This window comes from Tasmannia lanceolata, unplaced genomic scaffold (assembly GCF_043159265.1).
Source record: "Tasmannia lanceolata isolate RefF3 unplaced genomic scaffold, GAP_Taslan_0.1 ptg000003l, whole genome shotgun sequence".
In the NCBI taxonomy this organism is placed as follows: Eukaryota; Viridiplantae; Streptophyta; class Magnoliopsida; order Canellales; family Winteraceae; genus Tasmannia; species Tasmannia lanceolata.
Window position 1 is genome coordinate 40,113,739 of NW_027518680.1, and position 19,745 is coordinate 40,133,483.

The 19,745-nt window shown below is 38.9% G+C and overlaps 1 protein-coding gene across 10 annotated transcripts in view; it reads left to right on the top strand.

Annotated features, from left to right (window-relative positions):
* LOC143854508 ((3S,6E)-nerolidol synthase 1, chloroplastic-like) overlaps nt 1-17,026 on the top strand; it is a 28,930-nt gene extending 11,904 nt beyond the window's left edge. For 2 of the 10 annotated variants that reach the window (XM_077364570.1, XM_077364513.1), the window contains exons 2-6: nt 14,062-14,119; nt 14,207-14,319; nt 15,353-15,617; nt 16,200-16,571; nt 16,655-17,026. In XM_077364570.1, coding sequence (XP_077220685.1) covers nt 14,221-14,319; nt 15,353-15,617; nt 16,200-16,396 — 561 coding nt within the window. In that variant the 5' untranslated portion in view covers nt 14,062-14,119; nt 14,207-14,220 and the 3' untranslated portion in view covers nt 16,397-16,571; nt 16,655-17,026. Of the gene's footprint in view, nt 1-7,791; nt 13,394-13,495; nt 14,120-14,206; nt 14,320-14,675; nt 15,203-15,352; nt 15,618-16,199; nt 16,572-16,654 lie in introns of those variants that run through there. The other 8 variants (XM_077364530.1, XM_077364538.1, XM_077364547.1 and 5 more) reach the window with 8 other exon arrangements.
* Nucleotides 17,027-19,745: the final 2,719 nt, after the last annotated feature.

Here is a 19,745-nt window from a genome sequence, read left to right on the forward strand (position 1 = left end):
TGGCAAACTCGACCCGTGCCCGCAGGTCGACCCGACCCACCCGCAAATTTGCGGGCACGGGTCTGAGTTTTAGTGACCCGTAAATACTAACCCGCGGGTGACCTAACCCACAAAAACACGGGTCGGGTTGGGTCAACCCGCGGGCACCCGCGAAAAAAGACAGGGGGGGTCATCACAACCGTTCATACTGTGGGTCCTACCATAAAAGGTCAAAGTCCCACAAATTGCTCCAATCAAACAATCTCAATCCTTCAATAAAATCCAATCTTCTACTGTGTGTGGGCCCCAAATGGATTACGTAGACATACTAAAAAAGGCACGCACTATTGGTTGATCACTTGATCCTAACCCTCTATAGATCGGAGGGTTGGGATCAACCTATTGAAATGATTTTTGAGGCACAACCTATTTAGGCTGTGGGCCATCTAATGGACGGTTTGGATCATCCCACGGTGCCGGCCATACCCTACTTTTAAGTTTTAACATTTTCCTAAATTAAAAAAATCGTTTGAATTTAACCACTGTTTGAATTTGCGGGTGACCCACGGGTTGACCCGGCCCACCCGCGGGCCGCGCGGGTCACGTAAATTCTGACCCGCAAAAATGCGGGTCATTTCCTGACCTGACCCATGTGACCCGCACCCGCATCACCCGCGGGTTGACCCCACCGGCCCACCCGTTTGCCAGGTCTAATCCTAACACTCTAAAAACCTATTGGAATATCATAAGAGTGAATCAAGCTTGTTTATGCCTCTCATCCTCTAGATTTAGGATTTGGATCATTAGGCTCAAATTTGTACATCTTCTACAAACCTTGTAAACCCTTGTGAGGGATTTTTTTTTCTTTCTTTCTTTATCAAGAGGATTGTATTTGGGCGAGTGTTCAGAGAAGTGGAGCCCACTCTCCATGGTGAGGATTGCCACTAAGGTTAAAGGCAATTGGAATTGTAATCGGCACCGATCTTCGCCGAAGTTAAGAAGATCAAATAGTGAAGGCATCAACGGGTTTGGTTGGTGGAGTGTAGTAGGCCTCACGTTGGAGGACCGAACCACTTTAAATCTTGGGTGCACTCTCTCTTATCTCTTGCTTTTCTTTTATTGCACTTCGGATTTAACTTGTGTGCTTAATATTTTCATTTTTGATCTCTTAATCTTCAAAATTGGGTTAGAGTTTTCAAAAGCTTAAAACTTGTTAGGAATCTAATTTTCCCTCATCTTGAGTTGCCATTAGAATAGTACTCGGGCCTACCCTTGGAATTTCACTTGGTATCGGTTAAGATTATGTCTCCATGGATTCCTAAATGGTGATAAAATTATTAACATAATCTTGAAGAAGGCTAGTCATAGACCTAATCATGTATTGTATGATAGGACTAGTCTATCTAACCCTTATGTTAGATGCCATTATTGTGGAATCAATGGTCACTACCAATTCCAATGTGCATCTAAGATTAGGAATTGTGGTGGAACCAAGAAAGCTTGGGTTCCTAAATCCTCCATATGATTCTCTTCATATGTGTTTAGATTAGGGGGAACTTAAAATTGAATATCTTTTTATGGTTATTTAAATATCCCTTCTTGTGTTGAATAAAAACTCTAAATAGGGGGAGTTCTATGTTTGTCTTTTTCCTTGAAAAAGGGGGAGCGTAAAATTGTAAATTTCATCCCTTTGATTTTCTTTTACCCCATCTTTTTGATTGATGCCAAAGGGGGAGAAAAATCTAGTGTAAGCAAATATATGAATGCTTTTATTGGAAAATCTCTTGTGCTTGTCATCATCAAAAAGGGGGAGATTGTAAGCCCAATGGTTCCCACCTTGGCATTCCCATCTTCTTTTGATGATTCCAATACACAAGTGATTTTATATCACTAATGTGTTTGAATGTCTACGTTGTAGATTATAGTTGTGCTAAGACAAGATTGCTTGGATTGAGGCCAAGAAGCTCTCATTGGACCACATTAGGAAGGCCAAAGACATCGGAGATCCAAGATGCATGAAGACTTGAAGCATCGCAATTGAAGATCGAAGTCGTTTTAGAATGTAAAGATCCAATCCTAGTTTAGGTGTTTAGAGTCATAAATAAAGTAAATCACACACCCCTAAATGTTTAAGAGATTGTCCTTGTTGTGTTCCAACACTTTGGAACCCTCATAACAATCCCACTTGGTGTAGAGTTGGAAGCCCAAATGAATAAAGAAACAAGAATTGAAAATCTGCTGGAAATAGGCTTCTTGGAACTCCGAGAGAATTCTCGGAGCTCCGAGTTCGGAACTCCGAGAAATTCCTCGGAGCTCTGAGATTTGATCCAGTAACATTTTTCTATCTTCTGTTTTAATTCCCGGAACTCCGAGAGAATTTCTCGGAACTCCGAGACCACTATTTCGGGAAGAAATTATAGCCGTTGGGGTTTTTGCCAGATTTACCACTATGCTCCCAAACGGTCATATTTTGGTTTTTCTATATAAATGGGTATTCTAAACTTCCCAACTATCAATCCTAACACTCTAAAAACCTATTGGAATATCCTAAGAGTGAATCAAGATTGTTTATGCCTCTCATCCTCTAGATTTAGGATTTGGATCATTAGGCTCAAATTTGTACATCTTCTACAAACCTTGTAAACCCTTGTGAGGGTTTTTTATTTATTTCTTTCTTTATCAAGACGATTGTATTTGGGCGAGTGTTCGGAGAAGTGGAGCCCACTCTCCGTGGTGAGGATTGCCACTAAGGTTAAAGGCAATTGGAATTGTAATCGGCACCGATCTTCGCCGAAGTTAAGAAGATCAAATAGTGAAGCCATCAACGGGTTTAGTTGGTGGAGTAGAGTAGGCCTCACGTTGGAGGACCGAACCACTTTAAATCTCGGGTGCACTCTCTCTTATCTCTTGCTTTTCTTTTATTGCACTTCGGATTTAACTTGTGTGCTTAATATTTTCAGTTTTGATCTCTTAATCTTCAAAATTGGGTTAGAGTTTTCAAAAGTTTAAAACTTGTTAGGAACCTAATTTTCCCTCCTCATGAGTTGCCATTAGAATAGTACTCAGGCCTACCCTTGGAATTTCAGAAAGACTTAGAGAAGACCAAACAAGATTCAAAAGAGTCTTTCTTGGCATTTGGAAAAAGATGGAGGGAGTTGGCAGCACAAATAATTGACCGTTCCACTGAGAAAGAGCAAGTTCAGATGATACTCAAAAACCTGTCCCCTCAGTTCTACTATCACATGTCTCTCCAGTATTATCCTGACTTCGAGCACCTCATTAATGCTGGCACACAAATTGAAGAAGCAATGTCACAAGGGGTGTATAACCGAAGCAATCATAATATCTGGGATTTTAAGAAGCCTACACCCGCACAGGTCAAAAAGGTTAGCAATGTCACTCGTGCCAATCCTCAACGGCCAAGACCTCAGAACCCTATAGTCATGGATTATGATCAACCCATGGTCGCACCTCAGCAGAGTCACCAGTCTGTGGAACCCAATCCTGCGAGAGGGGCCCGACCCGCCTCTCTTTTAGTCTCTCGTACCCACTCAAATGGCGTGTGCCTTTTATTCTCAATATACATCATCTTTTTGGTGAACTTGGGATTACAAAAAAAATTCGAATTTCACGCAAAAGAGAATGACCAAAGTCGCCACCTAGGTAAAGGACCTAGGACCCATAAGTGACACTGCAATGATCTGCGATCCCAGAAATCTAGAATCGTTATCTGATTACAAGAAAGGAAGGTATAACGGATTACCACCATATGCATCATTCTTGCCCGATAATCCGGTCTTCAATTCCAATGAGTAACTCATTTAAATTTCTTTAAAAGGCTCATTTAAATGATCTTAATGTGCAAACTACGAGACATGTATCCTAGATGATCTAATTTCAATGTGATTCTTAGATATGTCTTTTGATTTTCTTGATTTGTTCATATTCAATCTATGTGAAAGACCTCTTGAAATTCTAATTTGGGAGAAGTGCTAGGTGATTTAATCACTTTAATTTAGGGTTGGAAAATGATAAAGAAATAAAATAAAATCCTAAAACTCTACTAAAATGTGTGTAGGGTCGACACATGCTTGGTATGTGATCCAAACATACAAGTTGCCTACGTAGCCAAGTCTCACTGGGATCAGAGTCGACGTAGTTCGGTGGCCTAAACTAAGCTACATGCCTAACTCATCTAAGACACTGATCCATACTGGACAGACTGTTTCAATGGTTTTAGAGAAATTATTTAATTCAAGTTGATAATATTTTATTATCCTAGGACTCCATCTAAGATGCTATATGATCCTATCTAAGTGCAAGACGCTCTCTAAACTAATGCAGGTGGGACCTACATCCTAGGTGTAGACATCCCCATTTTGCTACGCTTTGAAAAGCAAGAGATTCAAAAATTTCATCAAGTCTTGAGTCGGTCTTCCACATTAGATTAGGTATTCTTGCGTTTTTAAGGAGTTTTGAAGTTGGTTCGCAATTCTAAAAGTCTCTACGGGGTTCCATTGGCCTCTGAAAGATGAAAATTCAAGTTTTCGATGAAGTAGGAAAACCTGCTATTTTTAAAATTTCTCATGGTTTTCCTCATTTTTCATCGATTTTTGCATTATAAGGGTATTTTGGTTATTTCCAATATGTCACATTTGACCCTCGAGTTGTGTCTGAGAAATCTTGAGTGATTCCACGAATTTTGAAAAACCTGCTAAATTTAGAACTTCTCAGGGGTTTCACTTCATTTGAAAATTTCACGTGTCGAGGGCATTTTGGGCATTTTCAAGGGGTTCCAAGTGATCCTGTTTGATATCACCCACCAAAAGAAGAAAACTTAAAAACTTTCTATTTTTTAGGTTTGCACATGAAGACTTTCTATTTTGAACTTTTTCCTTTGGGGGCAATCCAATCCAATTTAAGGTCATTTTAGTCGCTTTTGGGTGTGTAATGATCAAACATAGGCATTTTGGTCCGAAAAATTATTTTTTCTAAAGGGGATGGTTTGACCATTGCGAGGAATTCGAATTGCTTTAGTGATCCCAAGTTCACTAAAAGGAGGAATTAAATCAAATAATAAAAAGTACACGCCAATCGTGTGGGTACGAGAGACCAAGAGAAAGGGAGGCGGGTCGCGCCGCCCCTCTCGCGGGATCGGGTCCCACACTAGGTTAACTAGGCTTGTCTTGTAGGAAAAATGGGTTAACTAGTGAAACCTAAACTATGGCTTGGTTGCTAATAATAGCAATCGGCCGTGATGAGGCTGACTGGACTCCTAACTCTAGGACTCCCTAGGACCTAGAACTCAACGTCACGGAGGTGTTCCTAAAGAGGGTGTAAAGACTCCTACGAGGTGGGGCCGTGATCCAACGGTTCCAAAATTGATTTGAATATAGCTTAGACCAACCCAAGCTACTAAGTTAATAATTTTTCATCTTTTAAAGGTTCCTAACATCTAGAATTTAGGAAAGATCTAAGGCTCTAAGGGTTGGGTATTTCCATGCTTGGGTTGAATTCATGAAAGGGAATCGTACTTTCTACCCTTAAACAGTTCGGCAAATAAATTATGATATATTGCTGCCTGGCATTTTCTCAGGATTTTCATCGACAAAGACCTCGGAGCCAACAATATATTTAAATTTAGATGCTAAAAAGTCCAGAGTCGATCGCAATGAAGAAGCGATTATGAATACAACCCTCATATTTAAGATGACCTAGAATAGTAAGTTATGAAAGAAATTAATGATTTTTAAGGTTTCTGTTCAAGTAACTTAAGGATTACATTTATTCTGGAAATATATGATATTCTGGAATTTGTCACGATTTTTAGAATTAAAATAAAATTTTAATGATTTTAATTAAATCAAGCCGTTTCAATGGTGTTACAAAGAAATTTATAGGAAAAATCATCCAAATTAATACTAGAATATTTGCATAATAATATCAAATCACAGTAGAAATTTCATACATTATTTCTTGATTTTACTATTTTTAACAGATTTATTTATGTTCTGGCCAAATCAAGTAAAAATCAATAGAAAATATCAAAACAAGCACTAAAATTCAGAAACAATTCATAATATGATTTTTCTGAGCCAATTCATGTTATTATAAAATTTCAGCTTCCAAAGAGTTCATTTGGTAACAACTCCTTTGTACATGTCGAAAATATTAGTTTTTAATCAACAAATTCAAAACAAATAACAAATAAACATGAAATCCTTTCAAACTTTCCCAATGATCTTCGAAAATTAAAAATATATAGAGAACAAAATTTCATCAAATTTTGAATTATTTGGACAAGCAAATGAATTTTTATTCATCAAATATCATTTTTCTAGGTATTTTTTGAACGAATTTTAAAACTATCTAGATAAACGAATTCCACTGAAGTTTTTTGATTTTTTATGCTCCTTTAATTCAAATTAAACTCAGAAAATATAACTTCACTAAAACCCTTGGTTTCAAACTGGTTGCTTTGAAAATCGACTTAAAACCCATTTGAAACCCTAATTCGTCGAACATCATTTTTCTACACGTAAAGCGATTTTTGTTCCACTAATTTTGAATTTTCAATGTTCTTTTAACTTGATTAACAGTCAGAAAATCTAACTTCGTGAGAAACCCTTGGTTTTAAACTAGTTGCTTTGAAAATCAATTCAAAACCTAATTAAAACCCTAATTCATTGAACATCTTATTTTCTTTATGTAAAAATAATTTTCTTCCACTAAAATCAATAATAACATGAATTGGCTCATCATGAATCTTATTATGATTATGCAAAACGAAATCCCATGAATTTTCCACAAGAAACATGAAAGAACAAGAAAGGAATACTCCTAAATATGTTACTCGTTTTTAACCAAAAAGAGTTTAAGATACTAATCTTCGCAAATCCAAAGTCTATAGGGCTGGTAATCCGAGATATACGCTTTGTCCAGCCCTTTAATACGCAAAAGGAAAACCCAAGGTTGTCGTAGAGAAGAGCCGCTTCGAATAACAATTGAAAGAAGATGAAGGAGATGGACTTTTTTCAAAGAAATATGGCCAATTATTCCACCAGAAGAGGTGGGCAAATTTTTTGGGAGAGAGGGATGGCTGGACATTTTTCCAAGAGTCCTAAAAGGTTGGTTCAATATCTTTCTGTAGAGAAAGCTAGGGCTAAAACTAGTATAGCAACTCCCCAGTGGAGTCGCCAGTCTGTGGGACCCGATCCCGCGAGAGGGGCGCGACTCGCCTCTCTCTTGGTCTCTAGTACCACGCGAGCGACGTGTGCTTTTGACTATTTATATGAATAGTCTTTTTCGTGAACTTGGGATCACTAAAGCAATCCGACTTTCACGCAAAAGTGAATGACCAGAGTCTCTACCTAAGTAAAGGACCTAGGACCCATAGGTGACACTGCAATGATCTATGATCTCAGAAGTCTAGATCAGTTACCTGATTAGTAGAATGGAAGGTGTGGTGAATACACTATATGCACCTTTCTCGCCCGGTAATCTGGTCTTCAATTTCAAAGATTAACTCACTTAAATTTCTTTTAAAATGCTCATTTAAACTCTCTTGATGTGCGAACTACAGGACATGCATCCTAAATAATTTAATTTTAATGTGATTCCTAGATGTATCTTTTGATTCTCTTGATTCAGTTTGGTTCAATCTATGTGAGAGTTCTCCTAAAATATAATTTTGGGGAAATCCTAAGTGTTTTATTTGATTTATTTTCGCCGTTTACAGTTTATACTCATGCGGACCAGGAGTGCATCTTACATGCCTACTTTTTTTGATGTTTTATGAGATTGATGAGATTTAGTTTAAGTTGGATTAGGCTGTTTGAACTACATTACATGTTCCTAAGACTAATGCAATGGACTTAAATTGCATTTTTAGTATTTTTGTGAAGTTTGGATCTAGAAGTTCTACTGGGGAACCTAGAGTGTGATTTCTAAGTTTCCAATCCTTGAACCTAGAACTTGAGATTTTAGAAGTTAAGATTTTGAATTAAAGTTTTCCAATATAAATAGCTTGAGTTTTTTAGATTCTTAGGACTTTTGAATTTTTTTAAGTTCCAAATTTAACAAAGCAACTAAGCATGCAAAAAAAGCGAACAATTACTCTAAACATGCAAAAGAACGAGACAAATAATTTACGCATGCAAATTCTAAACATACAAATGGAGTAACTAAACATATGATAGAACGACTAAACATACGAGATAACACAAGCAGAATTAACTAAACATGCAACTACGAACGATGCAAAAGATGGGCCTTGGAAGGGGAAGAAAAGAGGTAAAAGAATGGTTGCAGGATATGAGTTATACGAGCTGTTTGGTTGTAGAAAATGGCTTTTGGCACTGGTGGGCGTTGTCGGGCATTGGATAGGCAATTCTGGATTGTGGCTTTAGGCACTGGGTAGGCAATTTAGGCACTGACGGGCTTCCTCAGGCACTTCATAGGCAATTCTGGGTTGTGGCTTAGGCACTGGGTAGGCAATTTAGGCACTAGATAGGCAATTTAGGCACTAGTGTAGTATAAGGTTAGCGTGAGTTGGGCACTAATCTAGACGAAGGCCGAGCATGGGTGGATTCGAATGTTGGGCGAGGGCAGTTAGGATTGGCAAAATCGATGTTATGAGCCGTTGGATCAATTTAGGTTGGGTAAGGGGCCGATGATGTTGAGAAAATTAGGTTGGGTTACAAGCCGTTGGATTAATTTAGGTTGGGGAATGGGCTGATGGTGTTGGGCAAATTAATGAGGTATGATGGCATGTAAGGAATAGAATATTGGATCGGGTATGACTGTATGAGAGTATTGTCATGTGGCCATGACCATGATGAGGTTGATGGGCCATGGTGGGAGAAAGTGTTGTTGAGACCGAATGATGAGGGAATGATTTTATGGGCTATGGGTGATGTCTAATTGGATCAGGTTGGGGTGAATTGGTTCGGTTTGGGCCCGGGTTAGGCTAGGCTAAGGCGAGTTGGGTTAGGTCCTGGTAGACTCGGGTTGAACTTGGGCTGAATCGGGTTGGACCTGGTTGAGTATAGTTGGGCTGATTTGGATTTAACTTTGGCTGAATCGGGTTGAACTTGGGCTAACTCGGCTAACCTTGGGCTGACTCGGGTTGGCTTGCCCTCGGCTGAACTTGGGCTGACTCGGGTTGGCTTGGGTTGGACCTGGGATGAACTTGGGCTGACTCGGGTTGAAGTTGGGCTGACTCGAGTTGGCTTGGGTTGAACCGGGTTGCGGTTGAGTCTAATCCAGGTTGGATTAGGACTGCGGGTTGCGGGTTGCGGGTTTATGGTATAGGTCTGGGTTGGACCGGGCTGAACTGGATGGGGCCGAGTTGAGGTGAATCGGTCGAGTATGCACAACACATACTTTTGGGGGACCAACACAATGCATCTAAGCTCATACAATACGTTATTCTTAATCCTCATCGTATACAGTGTATGGTTCCATTCCACTAGATTAAGGACTTCTTACCGTGTATTGGTGTATATCACTAAATACATGGGCTTACTCCCTTGGGGCTCACAAGCATGGCTCGACTTCTTATTTGAACGGTGCACGGAATAAACACATGGATTTCGACCTACACTCGAGTTGGCTCCATATGGGTTTCATACACTAATTTCGTGGGGGTACAAATTAGGGCCATATGGGTCTAATATCCTGTATAGAAGTATGAAGTGCAGCCATTAGGCTTGGCTAAATTGATTTTTGACCATTGGAGTGGATTTCAACAGCAAGTGCCGGATGACCTTGGGGGAAGAGTTGCACAAGGGTAACCACTACAAGAAATATGATAATTTCCGACGTTCCAGTACCAACGTTCCAAAAAACCGTTCCTAATTTTGTATTTACACCCACGGTCATAAAGTAGAGCGACGCTAATCTTTGTTTATATTAAGCAACGGTCAGTGCACGTCGGTGACTATAACAACAAGGCATTTGTTTTCGGAACGTCGTTGAATTGGGGATGAAGAGCGCGCCCCACTTTTCCATGCCCCCGCTTTCTTAATCGTATCAGCTAAAAATCCTCTTAAAAACCATTCTTTTCGCCTTAGTTTTCCAAACCCCTACGCTTTGTAAAACGTATCAGCTTATCCTCAATAAAAACCCATCTTTTCCCTTCTAAATAGAAACCCTCTAGAAATCGTTCCCTATTTTGTCGATCCCTATTTCCTGCAAAAAAATCCCATTAGAAAAGAAGAGTAAGAAGAAGAAGAAGAAGAACAAGTAGAAGAAAGGTACGCATTTTTTTTAGGGCAGCGATATTTTCCCCCTTCTGATGGATATTTTCCTCCCCTATAACAGAAATCGTTAACTTTTATTGCTTTTGGAGTTAACGGTGGCTCCTCCACCCTTTCATACGATATCTGCTGTTGAATTTTTTATTGTTTCTTAGTCAGAACCATTTGATCTTAATTTCACAATTATGGCATTTTAAATACTAATCGATACTCTTTTTTCCCCTTTTAATTTGATTGCGGGCGTTCCATCTGTTGATTGGTATCTGTATTTCCTTTTTTCCGCTTGAAGATAATGGCGATTGCCGATTAGGGTTTCAAAGTTCACTGTTTATAATTTTAAATTTCTAATCCAAGCTGATGACACCATTATGACATTACCCTCTGCAGCTGAGTAATTTGAATTGTTTCATGTACCCTATTTAGATAAATTTATTGATGCCATGCCTTATAAACAAAAGGAAAAAGAAAAAAACTAGAACAAACTGTGGACTAGGTTAGGAGCACATTTAGTCAGGAATGTTGCATTGTCATGGACTATGTCGGAAACCAGATTTCCCAGAGCTTCTTTATGATATCAAAGACAATACTATATAAAGTTGTAGCATGATGCAAAAAGACCCTGGTAAATTAATGCATTAGATGCATATTAAGTGAGGCGATTCGTTTTAGGTCTTATATGTTCCTAATTTCCAATATGTGTCTCCTGACAAGTTCCTCATGGACTTAATAAACACGTCGGAGCATTGTCGTCTCAGATGAGTTTTGAATTCTCTAGCTGCAGTATGTCTCAGATTTCTTATAGGTGATGATACTGTTAAACCTTAAAAAGACATCTTTTTTATTCTTAAATGTGTTAATAGGTCAATTGGAACCAGAGAGATGAGGGAAACATAGTGGCATTGATGAAATTTTGAGCAATTACTTTTTTTGGAGGGATTGGAATAACAATCCAAATAGGATCTGTAGATGCTATTTCATCTTATTTCTGTAGAAGATCACTTGTTTTTTTTTTTGTCCTTTTTTGGCTCCTCGATATTTTTAAAAGGATCAGGTTGTTGATTGAATCAGGTTGTTGATTGATTAAATACTTGGGAGTCAGGGAGTCCCTTTTTGAGGATGTTTGCAATTATTAGCACAATGGTCAAAGAAACTCAAGTAGAAGCTATATAAGAAATGATGGAGTTTAGAGGGGATATCTCCTCTACAGAATTCAAAATCAGTTGTATAAGCAGAAGCTGCATAATATGTCAATCCCTTGTTTTTATGCCTTGTGGAACTTGAAGTATTTAAAGGAGAAGAGAGAGAAGGCATCATTTTTCACCCTTTTATCCCTGCATTATGGCAGAGCATGTAAGGCATAAGATGAAAACATTCTGAACTCTTCCTTGCACCTGGTTTTATTTTTGGGTTCCTGTACCCACAATGCCCATTATTGACTCGAATAGCCATGACTGGACAACAATCTATCTTTGTTTGGCAAACTTATGGTGGAAGGTGACTCTAGGAACGTGATCATGTGGGCATTGAAGCTATTGCCAGGCCTGTTGAGACTTGCTCAATTCATTGGGTCTGCCCACTGAATGATCTTCATCATGTTTTCATTGTGTTGCAGAGTATTTTGTGTCAACAAAATGATTTTTGTTTAGAACTATAGGTCAACCCATTTACAGGTTTACACTGTGTATACTTGTTAAATCCTTAGCATTGTGATTTTCATTGGGTAGTTGGTGGTTATGAGTTACCAAACCATTCCTATTTGCGACATTGGGACTACACATTAAGTGATATTCATGGTACTTCCAATTCAATTTCATGGGCACTCACAAAACTTTGGACCTTGTTTTATTTCATTTTGGCTGTACAACTTGGAATGAATTTGAGATTTCCTAGGCTTCACTTTAGTTTATGAACAAAAGAGGTTAAGAGGAGAGCAGTCTATTGTAGGGGTTTGGGTCATAAGTTGAGGGTATGATTTAACCCACTAGGACAATGGCATTGTGTGTAAATTGCCAAGCTAAAAGATTTTTTTTTAGGAAAGCAAAGCAGAGCACCTCCTTTCATTTTCCTTCAGGAATGTTTAGAAAAGTATCAGAGGTGCATATGAAGTCGTCCAACCTCTTTCCTCCTAAGATTTTTGGATCTTCAAATGACCCTCCTATTACAGCACCTAGAATCAAAAGTCATGGATGGAAAGAATCAGACCTGCAAAGAAAATGGTGTCCCAAAAGTCAACCAAGCATAAGGTTGTTTATGTTCAGGGCTTTAACTCTTGCAGACATGATGCATGGCATTTGTCTTCAGAAATATTTGAAGAGCTAGGAATCTATTTGGTGTCTTTTGGCAGAGTAGGGTATGGAAAGAGTGCTCCAAATCTTATCAGGACCCTAAAAAGCGTAGGTTTGGGAACCCATGACTGCTTTGGTGAGTGGATGCTCTGAGGAGAGAGAAAGTCCTTCTTCTTCTCTTCTCCCTCCCCTCCTCCCCGGTGGGAGCCGGCGGCGTCCGGCGTGAAGCAAGGGCCCATGCCCTTCACGTGAACAGCATGGTGGGTTTGGGTTAGCTTCTTCTCTGTTTTCCTTCTTTGTCCAACTAATTTGTCCCTGGTTTTAGATCAGTTTACTGCCATTTTAGTTCCTTTTTTTGCTTGCATCTTCTCTTTTCGGCCAAGATCTGTTTGGATCAGTTTCCAAAGCACCGTTCAGTTCAGCTCAATCACAGTTTCTTACGATGGTTGCTATTGATGATCCTGCTCAAATCCTTCCTCATGCTGTTTCTATTGTTGTTCATGGTGACAATCCTGAAGATGCCACTCCTCAAGCTCTTGTGAATCATAATCATAATTCCTGTTTGGATTCGTCTTCCTAGCCTTCATTTGAAGTTTTGGAACCATCATTGCTTAAGTAGGATTACAAGCTTGATAGGAACCCCGCTATACATGGACACTCACACCGCCGAGGCAACGAGACTCAATTTTGCAAGGATTTGCATTCAAGTAAAGGCTGGGCAGCAGCTGCCCGACTCTATAAATCTCAAAACCTCCAAGGGAGAAGAACTCCAAAGCATAGTTTATGAATGGAAGCTAAGGGCCTGTTCTTTTTGCAAGGATTTTAGTCATTCCTTTAAGCAATGGATAAAAGTTGGATGCAACTGCCAAGGTACGACCCTCTGAATGGGTGATAACCTTTTCATATTCATATTTTAGTTTTTCATTATATCAACCTACACGTCTCACATTTCTTCTATTATGTTTTAAATAGGAATGAACCAGCGTATAGGCGTGGCTGGTTCAGGCTCAACAACCAGATCTCAGCCCCGGAGTTGCCCCAAATGACAGCTACGGCCAGGTATTTGGGGTAGAGAGACCCGGCAGGGTGCGGATGATGGGGCCCGGACCTACGCCGAGTAGGCTATTTGGCTGTACATCCAAAGGAGGGATGTCACAGGAGAGGGCTGCGTCTTATGGTTTTGCAAAGAAGGGATGGCACATACGCTCAACAAATCATGTCTTTCTTCAGGATATGGATAAACTTTTTAATTGCTTTGTTGAGTTGTAGACTGTTCTTATCAGCGACTATTATGTATTACTTATTTTGACCATGAACCTATATAGGTGTCCTACCTACCTTTTCTGTTCTGTTCTGGAACCAGGTTCTCTAGCATGCCTGGTAACTTTGATTTAGAAAAAAAATTCCTCATGTGGCAAAGTACCATGTTGCTCGACCCAAATTTTACTTTTATTAATAAGCTGTGTTTTATGGATTTGGTAGCTATCTTATTCCAAACACTGGTTGACTTTGGATGCTTTTGAAATCCTTCCTTGCAGGATGTGTGCAATCTACTTCCAAATCTAAATGTGAGTGAACTAATCAAGGCTTTTGCAGGTAATGGCATCAATGTTGTTGAAAACTGTATTTTGGCCTTTCATTCATCATATTGTAATTGTTACATCTAACTTTTTACTCTTGCAGTGAAAACGAATGATATGATGCTGGTTATTTTCCTTTCGTCCCTCATTCGGAGCGTAATTGCACTCCACAACTGGATAAACAACAGGGTAATGTTGTTTCTCATGATATCAATGGTCAGTTTTTAATATAAATTCATACTCTTAAATTTCTGCCTCCATGTAGTGGCCAATTCATTATAAATTCTGAGCTCTGTTAAAAATGAAAATTGCTGATAAGTTGATAAGTATTTGAATTTCATAACTACTTGAAGATTCACCTCTCTCTCTCTCTCTCTCTCTCTCTCTCTCTCTCTCTCTCTCATAACTACTTGCTATTAGAGGGGTTGGAGGAACTTCCTCCAAACTGACCAGGAGCCAAGTTTTGTTCATGTAAGTGGGGGAACGACTAAAGCAAAAATAAATCCGAGAATCTTGTTCAAAACCGTGACCCACGAGAGAGCCTGTTTCATGTACATCTCATTTTTTTTCAGGGCTAATTGATTGCGTTAATGTGTATTAATCATAAGTAAGCAGTATTTGGGTGTGGACCAACCGACTTAGACATATGCAAGTTCTGTTTGCGTGTGGACAAAATGACTTGGACTCATGTAAGTTCTGTTCGGGTGTGGGCGAACCGATTGGATGCAAGTCTTTTTCCCCTTTCATTGCTCGTTTATCACCACAAGCTGCTCTACCGTCCAGAAACAGTGGCCTCCCTACCTCAAGTATATAAGTGCACTTGGGGTTTCATCTTTCATTCACAACTTCATCTTTGTTCATCTAACAAAGAAAAGAAGAATTAGAACCCCTAATTGAGTATTTCTTACTAGTCTCTAAACTAGTAGCTTTCCCACTAGCTTTCATGGCTTTCCCCCTTGAATTTTGTCCTTCCACCCCATCTCCCACAACTGTATCAAGTGAAACCCAAAGGACCAAAGGCCCTTACATGTGCATTGCTCATCATCAAAGCTCCACCCATGACAATAGTTTGGCCTTTACACCATCTAACACTTACCTGGTAAGGCCACCATTACTCTTTTAGATTTAGATGAGATAATACAGTTAATTTTATTTTTGGTTTTACTGTCCTTACTCTTCCTCTTCCATGTTTGATGATCAAAAGATTTAATATTCTGTTCTATTTTCACTAACATTGTCACTCAAATAGGATGGCCTGCGGATCAAACAAATGGAGAAAGTGAAGGAAGTACGGCTTATGCTATGCGAAGCGGGTAACACGTTGGAGGGTATGATTATGATCGATTCTCTGCAACGCTTGGGCATCAATTACCACTTTCAGGAAGAGATCGAAGCCATTCTAGATTTCCATCATCGGAGTCTTGATGTTAGTACTGGTTTTACACATCGTAGCTTGTACGAAGTTGCGCTTTGCTTCCGATTGTTGCGCCAACATGGGCACTATGTATCCGCAGGTGGGTACTTCTATTGACATATCAGTATATCACTAAAATTATAGTTAAAGATGAGAGATCAGTTGGATATTTTCAAAATGGCATTATTTTTAAAATATAAAAAATGGGTAAAAGTCTTTTGATTCAAAAGAAACTTGATTTATGAAAGGGTGCTTTTTTTATATTTAAAAAATACTTATTTTAAATGAAAGTATATCTTTCTGTGAAGGTGTGCCTTCATATCCTTTTACTTCCTATAAAAGAAGGCTTTAGTGTCTCATTTAAAAACAATCTCTTAGTAGCGTCTAGGACTCTAGGATTTTGGATTTGTATTCTTCCTTGTCCCTTTCAGTTCCAACTAAGTGGGGGCATACTAGTTCGGTGTTGGACTTTATTTTCATGTGGCCACTTGCAATAGTGGGGAAATAAAAGTCTTTAAAATAAAGCCTTAATAGGCTTGCCTTGCCTAATTTTTGTTTTTTTTACCTCATTCCATTTGTCCCTATGTTTCCTAATTTGAACATTTGCATCTTCGTAATTTGATCATTCATCATACCAATTAGTCTCAACTAGATCTCCTACTGACTACTCTGCATGGAACAGATGTGTTTAAGAACTTCAAAGACGAGGAGGGGACATTTGGCCAATACGTAGGTAAAGACATAAGGGGAATGATGGGTTTATATGAAGCTTCACACCTCAGAATAGATGACGAGGATATACTTGATGAAGCTTATGACTTCACCTCCAAGCATCTTAAGGCTTCGTTGACAGTTATGGAACCTGACCTCCGGACCTAGTAAGACATACCTTGGAGCATCCTTTTCACATGACATTGCCAAGGTTCAATGCCAACTACTACCTCAAAAACTACCAAGGAGACAATGGGAGGACAGGAGTCTTACAAGAAATAGCAAAATTGGATTTCAACATCGTTCAGTCGTTGCACCAAGGAGAGCTTAGAGCCATTCTAAAGTAAGCAATTCTGTTTCCAATTGAATTTTACTTCAGACTAATATCAGACTTTCTAACTTAATGACTTCTCCTTCCAAATTCAGGTGGTGGAAAGACCTGGGTTTGTCGAAGGAATTATGTTTTGTTAGAGACCAACCAGTGAAATGGTTCTTGTGGCCCATGGCAATGCTCTCACACCCTCAATTCTCAAAGTACAGAGTTGACCTCACAAAACCCATATCGCTCGTTTACATAATTGATGACATTTTTTATGTTTATGGGACACTTGATGAACTCATCCTCTTCACAGAAGCAGTCAATAGGTGAGTAAGAAAAAACCCATATCGCTCGTTTACATAATTGATGACATTTTTGATGTTTATGGGACACTTGATGAACTCATCCTCTTCACAGAAGCAGTTAATAGGTGTGTATACAGGTTCTATTAATAAAATTTGTGGATGTAGTTACTTGTACTTGTCAACAGGTTATGCATAATGTAATGGTTGTGTATCCAAACAAGTTGTGGATATGGATATATTTATGTGGTTGTTTGTATTCAAATGTAAACAGGTGTACACCAGATTAACACATGTGTTGTAGTGTAAATGTACCGAAATTTAGGGAGAATTAAACAATCAGTGATTTTTTTTAAAAAAAAAAACCAAGATTCACCGATAGTCATGTGAACGTCGCTGTATAGTGACGGACTCACATTTAGCGACGGTTATGACCATCGGTAATATTAACGACGGTTACTAAACCGTCGGAGATTCAAACCATAAATCCACCCTTATGGTTCTATCACCGACAGTCGTGACCGTCGGTAATTATACGGACGGTCAATAAAACATCGGTGAATGGTTAATCTACACCGACACTTTATAAACCGTCGGTGTAGTTGCCATTTCCGGCATTAGGAAAAAACAATTTGCGACGTTAATAAACGTCGGTAGAAATATATACACCGACGTTTGTTAGAAAGCGTCGGTAAACACCTTTAGGCACGGTTGAATTGGCAGCAGTCCATGAAACCGTCGGTGCATCATATACCGACATTTTTTGGTATATACACCGACGGTCACGACCGTCGGTGAAACTCATTTTTCTTGTAGTGAACTCAAATAGGGATTAGGTTCAATCTTAGGTTTGAGTATCTATAGGTTACCAAACAAGGGATGGTTTCAAATTGGATTTGAGGGTCTAAAGAAAGCCAAGTAAGGATTTTGGTAGGAGAAAAGGGAAGAGGATAAAAGTTATATTAAATTCCATGCAAATCCCTTCCCTTTTATTCAAATTTTATGAAAATTTCCAAAACTAGAGGCTTTCTATTCTTGAGGATTTGGAATTTGAATCTTCGCAAATTCGAAGGATCGAACTTGTGAGGCTTACAAATCTGAAAATTCAAGAAGAAACCAAAAGAATTTGCATGGTTTTCTTTAAGAACAAATTAAAAGAAACACAAAGTTGGCCCACCTCCTGTGAAACCCGTTGATGCTTCTTTTAATTTCCAAATACTATGAAGATGATCCCTTGTTGATAGTGAAATTGCAAGGGTGGTCCCGAAATGGCAACTTTGAGGAGTGAAAATTATTAGGTAGCCAGCAAGTTTTAACCTTTTCAAAACTCAAACCTAATTTAGAAGATTAAGAGATCAACAATGAATTTCAAGCACATAAGTTAAATCTAAATGTGCAATGCAAATAAAGAGCAAGAGGTCAAGAGAGAGTACACCCGAGATTTAAAGTGGTTCGGTCCTCAAAACGCGAGGCCTACTCCACTCCAACAACAAAAACCCGTTGATGGCTTCACTATGTGATCTTCTTAACTTCGGCGAAGATCGGTGCCGATTACAAAATTCCAACCGCCTTTAACCTTGGTGGCGATCTTTACCACGGAGAGTGGGCTACGCTTCTCCGAACACTCGCCCGAATACAATCTTTGAATAAGAAAGAAGGAAACAAAAAATCCCTCACAAGGGTTTACACACTTTGTAGAAGATGTACAAATTGAGCCTATGATCCAAATTCTAATCTTGGATGATGAGAGGCATAAATAAGCTTGATTCACTCTTTGAATGTTCAAGTGTGGTTTAAGAGTGTTAGGATTGATGGTCTTGAAGTTTAGAATGCTCATATTTATAGAAAACACCAAATATGACCGTTCAGGGGCATTATGGTAATTCCTGCGAAAATTCCCAACGGCTATAATTATGGCCGTTATAGTGTTCTCAGAGTTCCGAGAAATTCTCGGAGTTCCGGGAATACAAACAGAAATGAGAAAAAAGCTACTGGACCATTTCTCGGAGCTCCGAGGAATGTCTCGGAGTTCCGAGCTCGGAGCTCTGAGAATTCTCTCGGAGTTCCGAGAAGCCTATGTCAAGCAGATTTTCATTTCTTGTTTTTGGGCTTCCAACTTTACACCAAGTTTGAATTGTTATGAGGGTTCCAAAGTGTTGGAACACCACAAGGACAATCCTTTAAACATTTTAGGGTGTGTTACATTAACTAATTTATGCCTCTTAAGATCTAAAACTAAGATTGGATCTTATACAATCTAACATGACTTCGATCTTCAATGCGATTCTCCAAGTCTTCATTCGTCTTGGATCTTCGATGTCTTTGGCCTTCATAATGTGGTTCAATGAGTGCTTCTTGGCCGCAATCCAAGCAATCTTGTCTTAGCATCGATGTGATCTACAACTTAGTCAATCAAACACATTAGTGATCATAAATCACTTGTGTATTGGAATCATCAAAATAAGATGGGAATGCCAAGGTGGAAACCATTGGGCTTACAATCTCCCCCTTTTTTATGATGAGAAGCACAAGAGATTTTTCAATAAAAGCACACATATATTTCCTTACATGAGATTTCTTGAGATTTTTCTCCCCCTTTGGCATCTATAAAAAAGATGGGGTAAAAGAAAAATAAAGGGATGAAATTTACAAATTTTAAGCTCCCCATTTTTCAAGGAAAAAGATAAACATAGAACTCCCCCTTTTGGAAAAACAAATTCAATACAAGAGGGGAAATATTAAATAACCATACAAAGATATTCAATTTAAGGAGTAAGCCCCTAATCTAAGCATATATGATAAAAATCATATGGGGGCTTTGGGAACCCAAGTTTTCTTGGGTCCACCACTATCCCTAATCTTAGATGCACATTGGAATTGGTAGTAACCATTTATT